The 18,640-nt window shown below is 38.2% G+C and overlaps 1 protein-coding gene across 3 annotated transcripts in view; it reads right to left on the reverse strand.

Moving 5' to 3' along the window:
* Nucleotides 1–286: 286 nt before the first annotated feature.
* Nucleotides 287–18,640, reverse strand: part of LOC111872770 (transcription factor SPT20 homolog-like 1) — a 52,189-nt gene continuing 33,835 nt past the window's right edge. For 2 of the 3 annotated variants that reach the window (XM_033754831.1, XM_023866937.2), the window contains exons 11-19: nt 17,862–18,467; nt 16,267–16,452; nt 13,491–13,867; nt 12,357–12,491; nt 11,794–11,911; nt 10,051–10,142; nt 9,076–9,256; nt 7,147–7,223; nt 287–2,630 (exon numbers count right to left, since the gene is read on the reverse strand). In XM_033754831.1, the coding sequence (XP_033610722.1) occupies nt 2,481–2,630; nt 7,147–7,223; nt 9,076–9,256; nt 10,051–10,142; nt 11,794–11,911; nt 12,357–12,491; nt 13,491–13,867; nt 16,267–16,452; nt 17,862–18,467 (1,922 nt within the window). In that variant the 3' untranslated portion in view covers nt 287–2,480. Of the gene's footprint in view, nt 2,631–2,790; nt 2,859–7,146; nt 7,224–9,075; nt 9,257–10,050; nt 10,143–11,793; nt 11,912–12,356; nt 12,492–13,490; nt 13,868–16,266; nt 16,453–17,861; nt 18,468–18,640 lie in introns of all 3 variants that reach the window. The other variant, XM_023866938.2, reaches the window with a different exon arrangement.

Genomic DNA, 18,640 nt, shown 5'->3' on the forward strand with positions numbered 1-18,640 from the left:
CCTGAACGATATTGTTTACAAAATCCTCAGTAAAAAATAGTAGAAATGTCTGTACTATGTCAAGCACATTCACAGACTGATTTCTCTGCCCCGAATTTTCAGAAAACCGTTCGCGAACGCCATCATAATTATCCATATTTTGCCAAAAATAACTCTCGTCTGAATCCGCCACTGGAATCCTCGCCACTATTTCATCATCATCTTCAATACTATGATCTTGGATAGCATCAACTACAGCCTGATCTTCAATTTCATTATCACTGTTTTCACTACTATCCGAATATTCGAACTCACTAACTTCCGAGTCGTGAGCAAGGAGCTCATCTAGTTCATCGTCCTGTAAAACTTTCCTACTTGTAGAGGCCATGGTTATGGCGCGACTGAGAGAAGAAAGTGTTATGACATCATAGATTTCTGTATCATTCGTAAGTTTGTTTTCTTAGGTTGCATTTGGTTCCAAGAAAAAAGGACCCTCTTGTTTGACTACTTCATTGTGTCAGCAGAGTGTACAGCAACCCACTCAAGGAAAACCTTCGTCTGGGGTTTCAGTGAGTGACTCATATAGACAAGCAAAGACCATAGAGTCGAAAGATATATAGTTTTATACATTTTCCTTACTTAGAATTTGAAAAACTTCAATGCAATCTAGGCGCAATGAGACCAAAGTACGAACTATTACACTAACGATATAAAATAAAAATACCGTGCTAAAAATTCGTCCAAAATAAATAACTCATATACCAATTGAAAGATGAAACCTTAATCTATGTACTCCTAAAAGAAAATTGGAATATCTTTCCTCGTTTTGTCAGCAACGTCCTTCAAAGCTAACACTGCGCAGGTCGGTACACTGCACCGATGTCGGTGGCATACGATTATTTAAAGGGTCTGTGCAGCACACGGATGTCGGTGCGGAAGGGTTAATACAATAATGGGTGGAGGGGAATATAATAATGATTAACCTAATGTCTTAGATTTTTTATTTTAAGGATAGAGAAATATCACTTGAATCTCTTGTAAAAAAAATAGAATATAACATTTCACCACAATCCACTAAAGGGCATCTAGTAAGGGGTACCAAAAATAGGAGAATATGAAAAGTCAAAATCATGCTCTTAATGTCAATTTGTCTCTCCCCTCACATTTGTTTGGCTTCTTACAACACCATCTGCAGCTGTATGACCTAGCATCCCCTGAATCATGATAACCAATTTTGACTACATGAGTAAACTTCAGAATTTTTCTATGTGTCCAACCTTCAGGTCTTTAAAGAATATTAGGAGTTACTGCAGAGTTCCATAAACTCTCAGTAAAACTGAAGAAAACTGAAAGAGGGATGGGAAAATACTATGATATACTCTGTACTAAAATATTCTTGGGTGATCAGTAGTGAAATTTTAATCAAAAACAAATTTTTCAAAGACCTGCTGTCTCCATCGTCAAGGTGAATGCGAGGAATGCCCATTGACATATTGACCCTGATAACAGAGATATAGAAGATCTGATTTTGTGTTCCACTTCTTGCAGTCTACGTTCAACTTCCATAACTTCGGTTAATATTCATTCATCTTCTTGTCTTCATTGTATATCACATGTTTTGGCCTAATTGGCCATCATCAGATGTATAAGTTGTTGTGATGAAGGAATCTGCTGCTCTTCTGTAATGGTCATTTACATGACCATGATGGCTGAGCGCCAAGCAGCAAGCTTTTGCTCCTACAAAAACATTCAGGACGGACACAGACTGAACCAAAGTAAATTCAACAAACTAACAAAACCATAAAACAAACATATGCATGGCAATAGCACGATAACCCACATAACCTAGAACAGTCCGAGGCATTTACACAAAAGAAAAGTAGAGCAAAATCACAGAAACTTATAGTTCCCAATGATGGCCAATTAGGCTGAAACATCCAGGATGTACAAATAAAGAAAAGAAGATGAAATAAAGTTTCAGACAGATGGCAAGAAGTGGAACACAAAATCAGGCCTACAAAGTGCAACAAGATGCTACAGTATAACATTATGTGATATAGCAGGTCTTGAAATATCAATTTTTAACTCATATATGATGCCTGATGGCCCAAGAAAATTTCAGTGCATTCATTCACTGTGAAAGCTTGAAGTCTTACGTTTAACATACTCTGATTAACATGTGAATTGTTTTCATTTATCCACCCAGCCTGGTTCACAATTTCACTGAACTGATCTGAAGCAAAGTAACAGGGACACATACAACTTTACACAGTAAAACAATGGTAGGTATATAAATAACAGATTAATGGAACAAGATGAAGAAAGTGCTGGATGGCAATAAGAAACTCTTATGGTAAGCACTGTGCCAAAGTTACAAGGTCATTATTTTCAGCTGACTTACTTTCACTAGCAACTATACCGAGGTAGTGAGCATCGCAATGAGACGTGGCATGGATGAATAGGCCAGCTTCTGACTCAGAAAACTGCAACAAGAACAGCTGCTATTTGTTTGGATCAGCTGCATTTGATCTTCTCCGATGCTTACATGCCAAAGATGCTGGTGATACTGTAGGCTTCTGTTGCTGCTGGTGTGACTGTTGATTCAAACAGAGCTGTTGAAACTGGGCCTGTTTCTGAAGTGCCAACTGTAACTGTATAAATTTAGAAATCAATACTGCTTAGATGTTTTATATAACAGTACTCTACTATAAAGCATCAGAGCATGGCTAGAGCCCTTTTTCCAGAACAAAATATGGTTAAAATCAGAGATGTGTAAACACAAAGTTTCTTAAAGTTGATCTAAGACATTACCTTAACTGTGCCTTCGTAGTTCAAAATTTTCATTTACTTTTATCCTTTAAAATAGAGAAAATGTACTCCTGCAACAGAACATAAATAAATTGTGTTTCATATTATTGCCACTATAAAATCATGCAACAAATCCAGTTTAGATATTAATAACCAATTTATTCTAAATTGCTAATAAAGACATACCTAACTAGCTAAGTGAAGCTGAGCCTTTCTTGAGAAGCCAACAGTTGTGCAGCTACTCAAGAATTTTCCCAACATTTTATGGAACCCAAAGATTCACTGCCATATTCACAAGAGTCCTCCATTAGCCCCTATCCTAAGCCAGAGCATTCTAGTCCACATTACTGCATCCTATTTCTCTAAGATCCATCTAAATATTACCATTCCACATACATCTAAATCTTTTTAGTGATCTCGCTTCCTCTGGCCTTCCCACCAAAATCCTACATGCATTCTTCTTCGCCCCCATTTATGCTACATGCCCTGCCACTCTCATCCTCCTTAGCTTGATAATTCGAATTATACTTGGCAAGGAGTATTAGTTATGAAGCTCCTCATTATGCAGTTTTCTGTAACCTCCTATCACTTCATCCCTCTTCGTTCCAAATATTCTCCTGAGCACCCTGTTCTCAAACACCCTCAGTCTACATTCCTCCCTTAATGTCAGTGACCAAGTCTCATATCCATATATAACCAAAGGCAAAAATTATAGTTTTCTACATTCTAATTTTTATGCTTTTAGACAGCAAACGACAACACAAAAGGTTCTGGTCACTGGATCCAGTGACTGAGATTAGCTCTTTCTAAGGGGCCCAACTGAGTAGGTGCCTTTCTTTCTCACCTGATAACAGAAACAGATCCAGTTTATGAAAAGTCGTGTCCTCTATTACCTAGAATTCCAAACGACGAAAGTCCAAAAACCCAGTAATTCTGTGTGTCATCCACCACTGTCAGAACCCTTTAGAATCTAATCATACTAATTGTTTGCTTATCCATTACAACACAACAACTCTCAGAATCTCATTCACATCAGCTGTGTATAACGAGTTTATTGATTTCAATGGTATCTTGCTACATGTTTTGGCTTATGAAAAGCCATCATCAGGCAGATATAAACTAATAACTTATTCTTAAACTACTGAATTGCATCCTGTGTGGATATATATGTCAGAGTATTACAATCATTACTAATGCATCAGGTTTTCAGCAGTTCGTCAAAATTAAAACCACTACTGCTCTATATATCCGTTCAACTAGAATAAAACTTTTTGTTAATTAACATTCAAACAAAAGTATAAAATATAAATAACATAATAATAAATTACAAAGGTTTACAATTATAAGAAAAACTACAAAGGTTTAAAATTATAAAATACCCTTAGATGCTGAGTTAAGATATTATTACGCCGTGTTTAGACGTCGCATGTATTGTTACATACTGTGTCACTGCAATCATAACGTTATATTATGCGGTAATTTTCAGACTCTGTTTTGGTTACGATTTGATTTTTATTTCTATTTCATTCTTTTATGAAGCGGTTGTGTTGTTTGGAATCAGATGGTGTGATGTACACTGTTATTTTGCAGTCTGGGTTTTTTATTTTATGACTTCCTCTGTTTTCCTTATTCCAATGTCCAGTTCTGCTAAAAGTCATTTTCATGATCTGGTGCTTGTAAACTCCAATATTAAACATATGCAAATACAACAGGAAAATTCTTTGGTGCAAAAAATTTTGGGTTTCATGTAACACGGTTGTCAATTTCAAAGCAACATAAATAGCAGAAAGCATATTTTTGCCAAATATCCTTATGAACAGTTATGTTTCTGTAATAATATATAAGGATTTCACATAAAAGAATTAAAAATACAGAAAACATCTGCTACAGGAATGTCTGTTGAGTCTTCCCAGCACTGAAGGCTGTAACACCATTCATACACTGCTGCTGGAACCCATTTTATTACATTTGGAACATCTGATGGGCAGATTCTGTTACTCCCAAATGATGTAATGGCTGCCATATTGGATTAAACTACAATGTGGGATCTGATGTTTCCCACAAGATTCAACTGCGTCATTGCTGAGGGCTAAGAATGACAAATGGAAACATGTGAATGCAATCTTGCTACATCTTGGTGGTTCCTGATGAGTCTCCTGGTGAAGACTCAAATGGATATCTCCAGAACAAGACATAAAAGTGGTGTGACACAAGGTTCAGTGCCAGGTTTTCAACTTGACTCTTCACAAGGAAGCCCAAGCTTTATCCCAGTTCAAATAACCCTAAGTGATGCAATTTCTTACAAAGGAAAACATAGCATATATATTACATGAACTATGCAGTCAGTGCATAGTAATGGCTCTACACGCTACACTGCTCCCTCCTTAAAGTTATTCATCCCGAATGGCCTACAGTTGTAGCACCATTTCTTCTTTTCTGAGGGATGTGCTTCTGATGTCTGTGCTTGGTATCACCTTCGTATCTGTGGCTCAGTTTGCACGATGTTTACTCTCCAACTCCTTCCATTGTTCCCTCCTTAAAGCCACTCATCCTGAGACTTCCCTCATAGGGTATCAGTCAGTCCAGGTATACTATCATTCTTTCCACATTATAACACATCACAGGATGCAAACAACAAAGATCCTTCTTTCTGTTGGTGCGGGCAAACTATCTGGAGAGGCCGGTGCTCATACATCCCCAGCTCTTGCTGTGTGTGTGCAGTCTCTTCCTTCGTTTCAGAGGGAGCTGACACCTCCACAATGTCCTGACATTCATTTGCTGAATCCTGACTGACAGTTTGACTCTTCACTTCATGATCTCCAGTCTTCCTGAAGATCCTGCCAGATATCCTCTCACTTCCAAGACATAGCTGCTCCTTTAAGTTTTGGTCCCTTATTCTATTGATGCCGTCTGGTTTCACATGACATCTCTTCCCAAACATCCGTCATTTCTGGGTTCTTGGCACAGTCTTGTCCTTGCCTTGTCCCTGAAAACAGTATCCTTTATGCCATGCAGGAATGACATGGAAGGTCAACTGTCCTTGGGCAGCAGCCAACTTATTCTGGGAACAACCACTGCCCTGGGTCTGTTTCTTTGGCTGACCTCAGTGCTTTACAGCTAGATGCCAGTCCCCATACCACTCCTTTAGCACTCCAAAAGTTTCCACTGTGGCCTCTTCTTTAGGGACCTCCTCATGCTCCACCTTGAACTTGATTTCTTCCGGATTTGTCCCCCAGACTGCAGCCTCTGTCTTTCCTAGACAGTCGTTCATTTTCTCTAGCTGGGAGTCCACCCTGGCCATCGTTCTTTTGTGATGGGAATCCAACTTGGCCATAATTTCTTCTTTCAGGAGTTCTTGGTTGGCTCCCATTTCTTCTTTCAGGTGTAGCTGGCAGGCTCTCATTTCTTCTCTCATTTCCCTTAGAATGGAATCTGTTTTTGTCCTGTTGGCTTTCAGTTCTGCTTGGTTGGTTCTTCCTTCAGCCTTTATTTCAGCCAGCAGGCATGCCACCATTTGTTCCATCTCCATAGTATGGCGGTATAATGAAGAAAACAGTGCTCTTCCATTGCTGTAGTCACATTGTTGCATTATTAGGAATTTGCTGCCTAGGATCGGGAATGTGTTCACTAAGCCATTGCCTAGAAACAGGTCTACTTTATTTCCCTATCTTGTGGTTGTCGCATAGTAACACCTCTACATGCTATAATATCATGTTTCTAACTTTTCTTATGATATCTGTTCCTAGGTTTTGTTCATAATCATTTTCAGTGTGCATTTCTTCATAATAAGGCTTCAGTGATTTAGTATCTCTTTGATTTCCTTTTTTGTCTCTCCCCAAGATCAACACATAACCTGTAAATATCAGTGTTTTCATGTTTTGAAACAGGAATGGTTGACTGATTCTTAGGTTACTCAGTGATGCTGTTTCAACTGTAAAGGTCATATATTACTGAATGAGTAGGAAATATGATAGAGTGTACCATCCTATCATTCATCTGTTGAAATTTTGAAAATTCATCAAGCATCAAATCAAAATATGTAGTAATGTGACTGAAATTCAAAGCACATAACTCCCAAACACTACTCTCTAGTGTCACCACTACACAAACTTGCTAGGTGTTCTAGGAGAAGGAAAAGGAGAAAGGAGCAATGACTAATTTTATTCTGCCATCCAGATATACATTTGAAAGGAGTGAGAAAATCTTAGAAAAAATTTAGTCTGGATAACCAATTCTGCGGTTAAAATCTGAACATGATACCTCTGAAATCCAAGTCAGACATGTTACTGCTGAGCTAACCTATTTGACAACAGTGGAAGAGTTAACAAATGGCTGCTGTATTTGCATCATCATACCCACCTGTTGCTGTGCTGTGAGAGTGACAACTTGGTTTCCTGAAGCTAACGAGGAAGCAGCAATTTGGGCTGGACCTGCAACTGTAACAACATTAAATGGAATGCATCACAAAACACAAAACATGAAGTATCTGTTCAGTCCAGAGCACGAACACAATTGAATTTTCTGTTTTCAAATTATTGATTAGCATTATCATCATTTGTGGTAGATCACACTTTGATATTTGTGACTAACAATAATAAAGTGAGTGTGATGTTTTCCATCAGAATACTCTCATATTCTTTACCCTCCTATACTATGGAGATAAGACCTTACTGATAAGGCGTCAGTTGTCCACTCAGTCTAAAAATTTTCATCATGTCACAGAATCACAATGTTCACTGCCAAACTCACAAAAGTCCACCACTTGTCCCTGTCCTGATCCAAAATGACTCAGGTCGTAATGACTTGGTTGTATGTATTTCAATTTGCTCAATGCCATTATTCCCCATGTACATTCAATACCTGACAAAAATAATTCTTCTGCTGTTCCAAATATTATTCTAGTCTGGGACAGATTACAATTCTCATCCTTTACTATATTAGTTGTAAGTAAGTAAGTAAGTAAGAGAAGAGAGAGGCATTTTCTGCTAGGAAGTGTACCATCAAGTTTCATTTATACTCATGAATGGCAAACTGGAGCTACCACCAGTGACATAAGTGACAGCAAACAGTAAGGAGTAACATAGGAAAAAAAAATGAATTACCCAAGGAATACAAAATTCTTGTAAAAGAATGAGCATTAAATTGTCCAAGAAAACAAAATAATCTTTCAAGGGAAATGCATGAGTATATAATAAGATATCAAATAATCTTTAAAAGAGTCATTAAAGAAGCTAAAGAAGGGGAAATGGAAAGTATATTTTAAGAGATAAAATAAAGCAAAAGATAAGTGGCATGCAATAAATAAAGAAGTTGGAAAATGATGGAAATAAGATAAGAAAAATGGAATAATGGAACACAAATAACATCAAATCCACAGAATGTGACAGGACGTTAAACACTTTTTTTGTATAAACAACTGATGATCTCTTAAATCGAAATAGCTGTAAAACTAATACTCAATTACCTAAGGATAAACTGCTGTTCTAAAATCATATTTCTTTATCCAGTTACTGAATACAAAATACAGCGTGCATCAAAAAGTTTAACAGGCAAATTATTTGACCTTCAACATAAAATACTAATAAATGTTATGAAGGAGTTAGAAAAATGGTTTCAAAAAATAATCTTAGAATAAATACTGAAAAAACAATTGTTATGTCATGTCACTCAAAGCATATGAGATTTTCTCCAAGACCGAAGATAACTCTTACAAATATAAAAATCATCTATCAGCCAGATGGGGTGAGGATAAGGAAAGTAATACAATTTTTAAATTGCACAGGAAGGCCCTCTGAATAATGAGTGGTGTCAGTCATAACATGTCCTGTAGACAAATATTTAAAGATTATAATATATTAATGGTGTCTTCTTTATATATACTAAAAGTGATGTTTTATTAAAAAAACATAAAAATTCTAGGGTAAAAAATATGAATATTCATAAACATAATATGTGAAAAAATTTTAATTGACATGTACAACTCTGTAAGAAATGTGTGATAAATTTGGGTATCACTTCGTACAATAAGGTTCCAGATCAGATAAAATTAATGGGAAAACTTAATTTATTTAAAAAGGAAAATATATTTCATTTGTATATTATTCACCTAGCCCAAGTCAATAAAAGGCATCGATTACATGAAAATGAATGACAGACTTTACATTTCTCAAGTCTCACGTGGAGTCACCAACAGTGATATATCTTGTGGACCAGACTTTGCATAACTCTGTTCCAATTCCCAATCACTTTCTTAGCACATATAATGAAATGTCTAGTGGTTATAGCTACCTGTGTTAGGTGTTGCCATCTTGAGGGCGTGCCTCTGAGTGCTGACAATTTGTCGTGCAGCCAATGCCTGTTTATTTCCTGCCACTGACAACTGGTTAGCTGTCACAAGACCCCGTGGCCTTTGCAATCCTACAAACTGGATACCACTACCACCACTACTACCACCACTACTGCCACCACCCTAAAAACACACAGGATAGGTGATTGCAGCTATGAGTATTTTTGTCAGTGCTACTTTCAGTATTTTACTCATTATGAAAAAATCTGTAGAGTGTGAAAATCATATTCTTGTCATTTAAGCACAGGAAATCAGTCACTACAATGAAAATACTATATTTCTTGCCTTTCTACACTTTATATATCATTAGAACTGAGAGAAAATTGCAGTAATCTGAACAGCATATTGTAACTGTTCGATTGTTTATTTGATTATTTTATGATACTCTCTGTGCTATAGAACTTATGCACTACTAAATAAGTAAGAAGATTTGCATGATGAATCAGGAGCTATACAGGTCAGCCACAACATATTTTAAGGTACTACCTCAACCTCATGGGATAGTGGAAAATCACTAAAAACCTCAGATAAGAAGCTAATTTTTGTACACTTAAGAGATATATAAAAGATACTGGTCACATATGATACCATTGTTCCAACATGAACACTGGCATATTATTCACACTATAATATCAATCAATTAACACATTCCACTTTCACACTTCATGTTACACTGCAAGCAAATTCCATTAAACAAGAATCCGTACAAATTGGCATAATTTCTGTATCCCAGAGGTGTTATTAACTCCATTATCGCTCAGTTTCTTAATTAAATTAACCAGATATATTTGTACATTTATTCAGATGTTACCGTATATTATAAAAATGAGTACATTTTGTTAAAGTAATAAAATGAGATATTATTAAAGTACAACTCTCAAAAAGTCTCAAACACTATCAGTGAAAGTGAAACTCACCTGTGCTATTGAGACTGAGGCAGTTGGTCCAGCAGTACGAACATTTTGCTGGCTCAGATTTTTGACGCTAGACGTCATAAGCTGAGCCGAAACTGCAAGGACACAGAATGTAAAATGAAGTGACAGTCTCACTTGAAAACAAAACAATAGGAGGGGCTATATTTTTTAAAACATGCAGCTGTCAAGACAGTTCTTTTGAAATACCAGGGGACTGCAGAACCACATTTCCTGCTATGCCTCATCAAAGCCTAACACAGTTATCCCTTACACCAATAACCACATACAAGTAATAAACATGTACAAATAAAAGTTATACTTTCATTATTTTGCATGCATTATCTGCTTCAGAGTCAGGTCTCTGCTTTATTGGACTCATGATCTCTAGCAGCGGGGGTGGTGGTGGTGGTGGTGCTGGTAGACATCTGCCCCCTCCCCAAATTTTTTAAGAAAAGAAAAAAAATACAATTACATTAAAAGTCTACATCTCCATGTATGTACGTTGCTATTAAATTTCTTCATTTCAGTAATCCTTGCTATGTTGAAGAAGCTTCTGGAAGGATGACTATGTTCATCACGGTTTCTATGACAGGAAAAAGAAGGACTTCAATGACCACAATGTGTATTTTACTCCTCAATATTTTTAAAGTCAATCTCAAATCATCAAAATTGTCTGAACATTTCAACAAACAGCATAAAGGTGCATCTGCTGGACATTACCTTGACACCGTGAACGCTATGAGGGCATAATCTGGTCATAGTGGAGCCCTGAGAACATTTGGACGTGTGTCATTTTTTACAAGCATCCTATAAAGTTGCACATTATGTGCCAAGGAGAAGTAGTTCCACACAACAGCTGGGGAATTGGTAAAACAATGTTGAGTTGGAATTGTCAAAAAACAGAGCCCTGCTTTACCTTGCCCCAAGAAAGCACAGCAGGTGCACTGGTGAGTGAAAGCAATTCTGCTTTTTCTTTTCGATCATCGTGGCATTGTGCACTACGAATTCACTCCTGAAGGTCAGACTATTAAGATTTTTATCTGTCAGTTATAAGACATCTGTGGGGCGTGGTACGAAGAAAGTGACGTGAAATGTAGACAGTGGGAAGCCAGCTCCTCCATCACAATAATGCACCTGCTCACACAGTGTTGTCAACTATACAATTCCTGGCAAAACATTTGATTCCTACCCTTCCACAACTCCCTGTTCATCTGACCTCTACCCTCCTGACTTTTCTCTATTCCCTCAACCCAAAAATACCCTTAAAGGAAGAAGAATTCAGACAGTGGAACACACCATTACTAATGTGACAAATAACGTGAAGGTGATACTGTGAACATCCTTCGAACAAACAGTGCTTCCAAAATTGGAAAATGTGTTGGGAGAGGTGCATTGCTGCGCAAGGGGACTATTTTGAAGGGGATGATATTCAATAAGCTCTAGGGAGACAAAGATATTGTTTATACACATATTTTGAGAACTTCTTGAACACACCTTGTACATGTTTTGATATATAAACATGAAATTATGCATCTCTCTATCAGTATCCCAACTTGTGGTTGGAGTATAATTCGACTGAAATTCCATTTAATGTTTCACTGGGGAGCAGTGGATTTGAACACTAAACTGAGAGGGGAAAACTTAAATCTAGGAATACTAAATGAGTTCCATTGTAATGGAACAGTAACACTGGCTGAAATCAGCATACACACAAAAAGGCATGTCCTGTAATGCTTGAGTTCTTACCAACAGGTAGAGAAAGCACAGAGCCTGTACCAGGGGTTGTATTAGTGAGCACCATGGTTGGGTTAGAGCCTGCTGGGCCCAAGGTGGAGGTAGCAGACACAGCACTAGATGATGCCATCTGTTAGAAAGAAGATACCAGTGATACATCAGTGACAGATTTCTGTTAATACTGTTTACAAAAATTATTAATAAACATTATTCATCAACATTTTTCCTCATTCACTAATGAAACGCAACATCAATTTCTTTCATCCTGATTAATTAGATTTACTAAAGTTTCTTAAATGAAATAAATAAATAAATAAATATCTCCCACACAGTTTAAAAGGAAATGCTGTATGAGTTGAAGATCAACAGATGGACAGAATATGACACACAAACATAGTATTTATTTGTTGCTCACAAACAACACATAATGAGACTATTAAATTCCCTACATTTCTGCTCTTGTACTATGAACTCCAAATGATGCTTCACAATTTCATGCCATCTACTGTCTATGCAGACTCCTGAATGATCTTAAATGGCTCTGAAAACTTCTCAACTACTAAAGCCATGCTTACAGAGGTGGTGGTTGTGCAGGTAACTGTGGTTGTGGTGACTGGGAGCGCAGTCACTATCACACCTGCTGAGTGGGCTGACGATGTTGATACATTAAGTGACAGAGAGATAGGTACAGGCAACCCAGGAATGGATACCTGCAAACAACATTTCATCAGTTTCTATTGTGATAAAGCACCAGTGTAACATGAGTACAGTTTCCTTCTATATAAACAGTGTAACTGAGATGTGTAGACAAACTTTGGGCACAAGTTCCACATAACAAAACTAGAAAAAATGTCCATATTAACATGTCCAAAAACATTTAATTTGTGAGTTATAGATGAAAAGAGTACATTTATAATAAGTGCTCACAATGTCTGCCATGAGATTCAAAGCACACATCAATACGACTAACGGACCCGCGCATCAGTTCAAAGGTGCCGTGGTTGTTACAGATAGTCTGACAGACATCCACAATGAAATGGAGAAGTGCCTCTTCATTGTCAACAGGAGCTGCACATACAAGAGTTTTTTGGTGTCCCCACAGGTAAAAATCCAGGATTCATATCTGGTGAACAAGGAGGCCATGCAGTGGGTTCTCCTCTACCTTACTCAAAGCTGCCAAAATAAAGATACAAACCTAGGCAAATACAATTTTGAGACACCACTGTTAAAATTTGTTTGAGAATAAGAAGACAGTTGGTCAGGTGTTAAGAAATATCCCATTTTTTACTGAATCTTGACAGTTCACCACCACACTCACAAGAGCCCATGCCAAAATCTGTCATGAACCAATTTTAGATTCATTTTAATATCATCCTCCCATCTAGGCCTCAGTCCCTTCCATTCAGGTTTTTCAAATATAAATTTTTTATATATTTCACTTTCCCCAATACTGCATGTCCTACCCATCTCATTTCTTTTGTTTGGTCACCCTAATAACATTTGGTGAAAAAACAAAGTGGGAAAATTCTCGTTACATAATTTTCTCCATCCTCCTGGTCTTTCTCCTTTCTTATAAACAGATATTTTCCTCAGAATTTTGATCACAAAGACCCTCAATCCATGCTGTTCTCTTAGGGCAAGAAGAAAAGGTTCACACCAACACAAGTGGAAACATCAAGTCTGCATACCGTAGATTCACTTCTACTCACCTGAACATTCTGAAGACCTGGGATACTGGCCACGGCCCCCTGCAGGCTTGCCAAACTAAGTCCCTGAAGATTAAGATTAACACTGGACTGCGGAGGACTTGAGAGTGGTGAAGGGGTTGCAGGAGGTTTAGGCGAGGGGGATGGAAAATGGGTTTGTTGTTGCTGCTGGTTGTTCTTGGGTGATGGGGACTGTGATAGGAACTGACTCTTAGACGATGGTGAAGCAAACGGTTGAGTGTTAGGACTGGAAGATGGTAAAGGCGTGTAAGGGGAAGGAGGATTTGTCCCTGAGGTAGCTGATGATGCTGTAAGTCTTTCAAGGAGAGACGATGCTGAGTTGCCTGAACCTGGAATTGGGTTGTCTGCAGAAGGAGTCCCTGTGATGCACAAGAAATGAAACAATATTCATAGGTTACATGGCATCGAATAAGACTATGCACAGTGAATCTAAAAGGCTTGAGGAGGTGGCTTTTATGCCCTTCTTGAAGATTTATCCTGCTAATTGCCTGGAAGGGCTCAGTCAAGATTCAAAACGAGTTCACCTGGAACACAACTGAGATGTGATATTGCTAAGGCAAACCTTCGCAGAATTAATACACAATATTTCAGAGGAAGATTAGGCACAACAGAGCCTGAAGAAGCACTATTAGAAATATCTCTCCATCTATGTCAGGTTCTATTTTCATTTTTTAACACAGAATTTTCAATGCAAATATACTGGTATATATTTCAGAAGTGGAAACACTGCAAAATATATTTGACTTGAACCAGTGGAACAAATAGTAGATGAAAAGTTCTATCTTCTGGGATATAACGCTGTGTAGTCCATTGAAAGCCATCCGATATTTGGAGGAACATGTCACCTCCACCTTCAGTGTTGAAGAGTAAGCCAAGCATGAAAGCAACGTGAAAGCATGATGCAAACAGAGCTGTGGTTGCCACCCAATTTCATAATGGTTTCTTCTTTTGTATTTTCTTTGACCTGAAGATGGAGGTGACATATTTCTCCAAAATGTCAGTTTACTTTCACCAGACTATACTGTGTTATATCCTAGAAGGTAGAACTCTTCATAACCACTGTTGTGAGAATCTCAAATCCTACAAACATGTAAATGTTTGGAAATGTAGTTAACATTAGAAGAATGGGATATTTGATTCAAAGTACAAATTGCATGTGATGTGAAATACAGTATTGACACACAGGAAAGGGGAGAATACATAAAATAAAATTGAAAGGAAGACAAAAGAAAACTAAAACTCTTCTGGACATATGGGATGACTCTAATATAATCTGACACTATTAAAGTAACGTAATTATTTTCTTAACTGTAATATGCTGTATCAGTTTCTTATTTAGATCTAATGTAATGTTCACTGAAAATTCAACGAAAAGTCACCTCATTTGTTATATGATTTTATAATTAAAATGTACTGAATATGTACGCAATACTAGATTCAGTACCTTCATATTTTAAAATTAAGCTCCAAATTCAACATAAGGTCAGATCACAATATGTGCATACATAGGGCAGTTGTGGCCTGACAAGGAAGTTCGCAAACTCGCCACTGTTTGCCATGTGCACTGAGGGATTATTCATCATGAGTTTATAACAAATGGACAGTCAACCAAGTTTACTATTTGGAAGTACTGAAAATGCTGCGTGAAAAAGTTAGATGGAAATAACCCAAACTTTTTGCCAACAACTCATGGATCTTGCATGATGACAACGCACTGCTCACATGCCAGTGTCTATGAGGGAGATTTTAGCTGTGCTGAAACACCCTCCCTATTCACCTGATCTGGCCCCAATGACTTCTCTTCTGTTCCTGAAGGAAAAACTGAAAGGAAGGAATTTTGATGACACTGATGACATCAGGAGTAACACGACGGCAGCTCTGAAGGCCATTCCACAAAACCATTTCCAAAATTGTTTTGAAGGGTGGACTAGGCGCTGGCATCAGTCAATAGCTTCCCAAGGGGAGCACTTTAGAGGTGACCATAGTGATATTCAGCAGTGAGGTATGCAGCAATTTTACCATGATGAGTTCTCAAGCTTTATTGTCAGACTGGGTACAGAGCCTTGTAGGCTATGACTTTTTAGTGCTTGTAGAGGCCAATTTTTTGAAGAAAAAAAAAGTTGTCTTTTAACTTCTTGGCTAACTATATGGAGTCAAGTCCTTGAGAGGCCAATAGACTCTTAGCTACTCAAGAATTTCTCAACATTTCATGGAACCCAAAGCTTTATTCCTGTGTTCACATAAGCCCACCACTGGTTCCTATCCACAGCCAGACGACTCTAGTCCATAACACCCAATCCTATTACAGACTACACCATGAAAATATACTGGGGAGTAGAGGTATAGCACTAGATGGAAGTGAGAGGTCAGCTTCATGCTCCTGCCACTTTACCACTGGGAAAAGATCCCCAGGTACCCATTGGATAGAAAGTTGGGTGGGCCCCAGAGTCTGTCTGGACAGTGTGGAGAAGAGAAAAATATTGCAATGCCAGGAGTTGAACCTGGGCCATCACTATACCGAATGAGCTATCCTGACTCCTATGTACCAGTTATAAGTGTTCAATAATTCCAATTATGAATCCAAACCCCAAGTCTAGTTACTAACATGTGACATTCATAAGCACAGATGACATCACAAACAGGTAGGTGTTCATTAAGTCTTTAGAGTAGGTGGAGACTGGGGAAGAGAAAAGGGAGGAGTACAGTGACATTCCACAGGCAGTTAATAAGAATCAATAAGCACAGGAGACCTAATTACCTGCTAAGAGAGCAGAAAGTCCAGGCATTGATAGGCCAAGGTTAGACCCAGTTGCTGATGTACTTGTTTCAGCAGCACTATTCCCTAGTGAAGTCACTGATAGTCGTCTTGATGCTGGCGAGGAGTTAAGAAGCCTGCTTGAGTGATTCAATGTTACTGCTTGCTGAGATGTTGTTTTTTTTGCACCTACAAATCAAAGTGGAATACCCATCAGAATAATGAAAGGCAATATCTGACGTTTAAAGGGTAATGAGGCTCTGCTTCCATGGGCATATATTAGTAAAATACATTTCACTGCTTTATAAATTATGTAAAATAACTAATAATAACATAAAATGAATTACAAATAAATACAGAATCATAAACTCTAATGTCAAACATGCTGGGACCAATGAAATGTTTACTGCTTGATTGTATCAACGGGAAATGTGTCTCCTTTGAAGGACAAACAGTGCCTATAAATTCTTGTGTGATTTTAATGTTCTTTTTTCATGAGTACAGCTCTGTGAATTGTAATTCCATGCTGTTCTGAGGCAGCAGAAGCAGAAGGCAAGTTCGGTTTGCTGCTTGCTTCTGCTGGTTTCTTGTTTCTCTTATTCTTCAAACCCGCAGACGGAGGCAATATGTCCTTCTGAAAAATCAGGCTCTCTCTCAACTACAAGGCATTACAACACAGAAGACCCATAAAAAAGTAAAGTAAAGCTATCCCCGTACCAGGCTGTGAAGGCCCATAGGGTTGTGAGACGTTGAGGGTCCCACATTGTCTAGACAATCAACTCAAAGATGGCGGTAAGGTTGTCAGCCCTACGTGCCAGCCGCGCTTTACTCCCCAGGAAAATTATTTAATTAATTTCTTGTACTCACTTCTGTTAGAGGCCGAGCAAACCCCAGGGCCTAGTGCGGCTGGAAGGATTAGGTCAACTGAAAAAAATCCAATGAACTCATCGGGACTTGAACCCGCAACCTTCTGGCTTGTAGCATAGCTCCTCAACCACTACGCTACCATACTCTTCATATTCACTACCATGACACCCTCAAACCCAGCACCCTTTGCTCACATTCTATATTAAAAAACTAACATTGCTTGCATATCTGTCAATAAGCTACACGCACAGAAAATTTTAACTACCATCATACTGGTGTTATAAATAACAGAAAATTAAAAGGTAAGTAGGATGGTCTGGAATGGCACAACAATTTTCATGATAACTCCATGATACACGCAGAACTGGATGCACATATGGACATGATGACATAATTGTATCAAGTCTTTCATATTGATTTCTTGGCTAGATTTCTATTTTACTGGTGTTTTCACTGGCTCTACAGCCCCCTTGGGCCATGACCTCCGATTTTTAGTTTCATGATCATTTTACAGACAGTAGGGCTCCACTGATGAATGATCAGCTTCTCGCAAGGCCTTTACCTAAACACAAACACAGAATAAACACATACACATACAAAACTTCCTTGCCTTGTGTGGGATTAGAACCCACGGTCCCAGCTTCCGAGCAAGCGAAGACAGTACATGCCTTAGACCACTCGGCTACTGTGACCGGCAGAGGCGTATAAAACCTGAATAATATTTGACATACCTGCATTTGGTGTAGTAATAGGAACAGAAGAGAAACCCATGTTGGAGGCTTGTAATGTAGTAAGCCCAGAACTGTTGGATGAGATGGTGAAGGCTTGTTGTGTTTGCGATGGTGGTGGTGGTGTTGTTGCAGGAGGAGCAGCAAGTTGTGATGCAAGAGATGACAGAGTCACTCTCACTGGTTGCTGTTGTTGTTGTTGTTGTTGTTGTTGTTGCTGTTGCTGTTGTTGTTGTTGCTGCTGCTGCTGTCCTGTTGCATTATTCTGAACTAATGCATTCCCACTTGTAACACTATTATTAGGCAAGGTACTATGATTCATCAAGCGTGAGTTCAGGAGGTTTAATGTCATTTTTCGGGCAAGAATCTTCTGATTGATAGCTTGAGCAGTAGCTGGATTCACATTTGTGTTACTGCTTGCCACTGTGGGTTGAGAACTACTCAGAAGGCTTAGCATAGTAGCATTATTCGAACTGCTTGTCACTTGCACTGAATTTGTGACCGATAATCCAGTACCACAGGTAGTACTGGAAACAGGAACAGTGTTTGTGGCTGCAGATGTGCTTGAATTTGTCTGTGCTGTGGCTGCAGCTGCTGCTGCCGCCGCCGCTGAAAATAAAAGCATATAAAATAATACTTTCAAGGTACGATATATTAATATGTTCCATTCACTATTTTACAGTACTGTATTAAGTTTCAGTGACAACTCACAAGAGTGTATGAGACAGCAATCATAGTTAACTTTAGGCTGTTATACCAGTTATATTTGCTTGGAAGAACCA

The sequence above is a fragment of the Cryptotermes secundus genome, unplaced genomic scaffold (genome assembly GCF_002891405.2).
Source record: "Cryptotermes secundus unplaced genomic scaffold, Csec_1.0 scaffold4622, whole genome shotgun sequence".
Classification (NCBI taxonomy): domain Eukaryota; kingdom Metazoa; phylum Arthropoda; class Insecta; order Blattodea; family Kalotermitidae; genus Cryptotermes; species Cryptotermes secundus.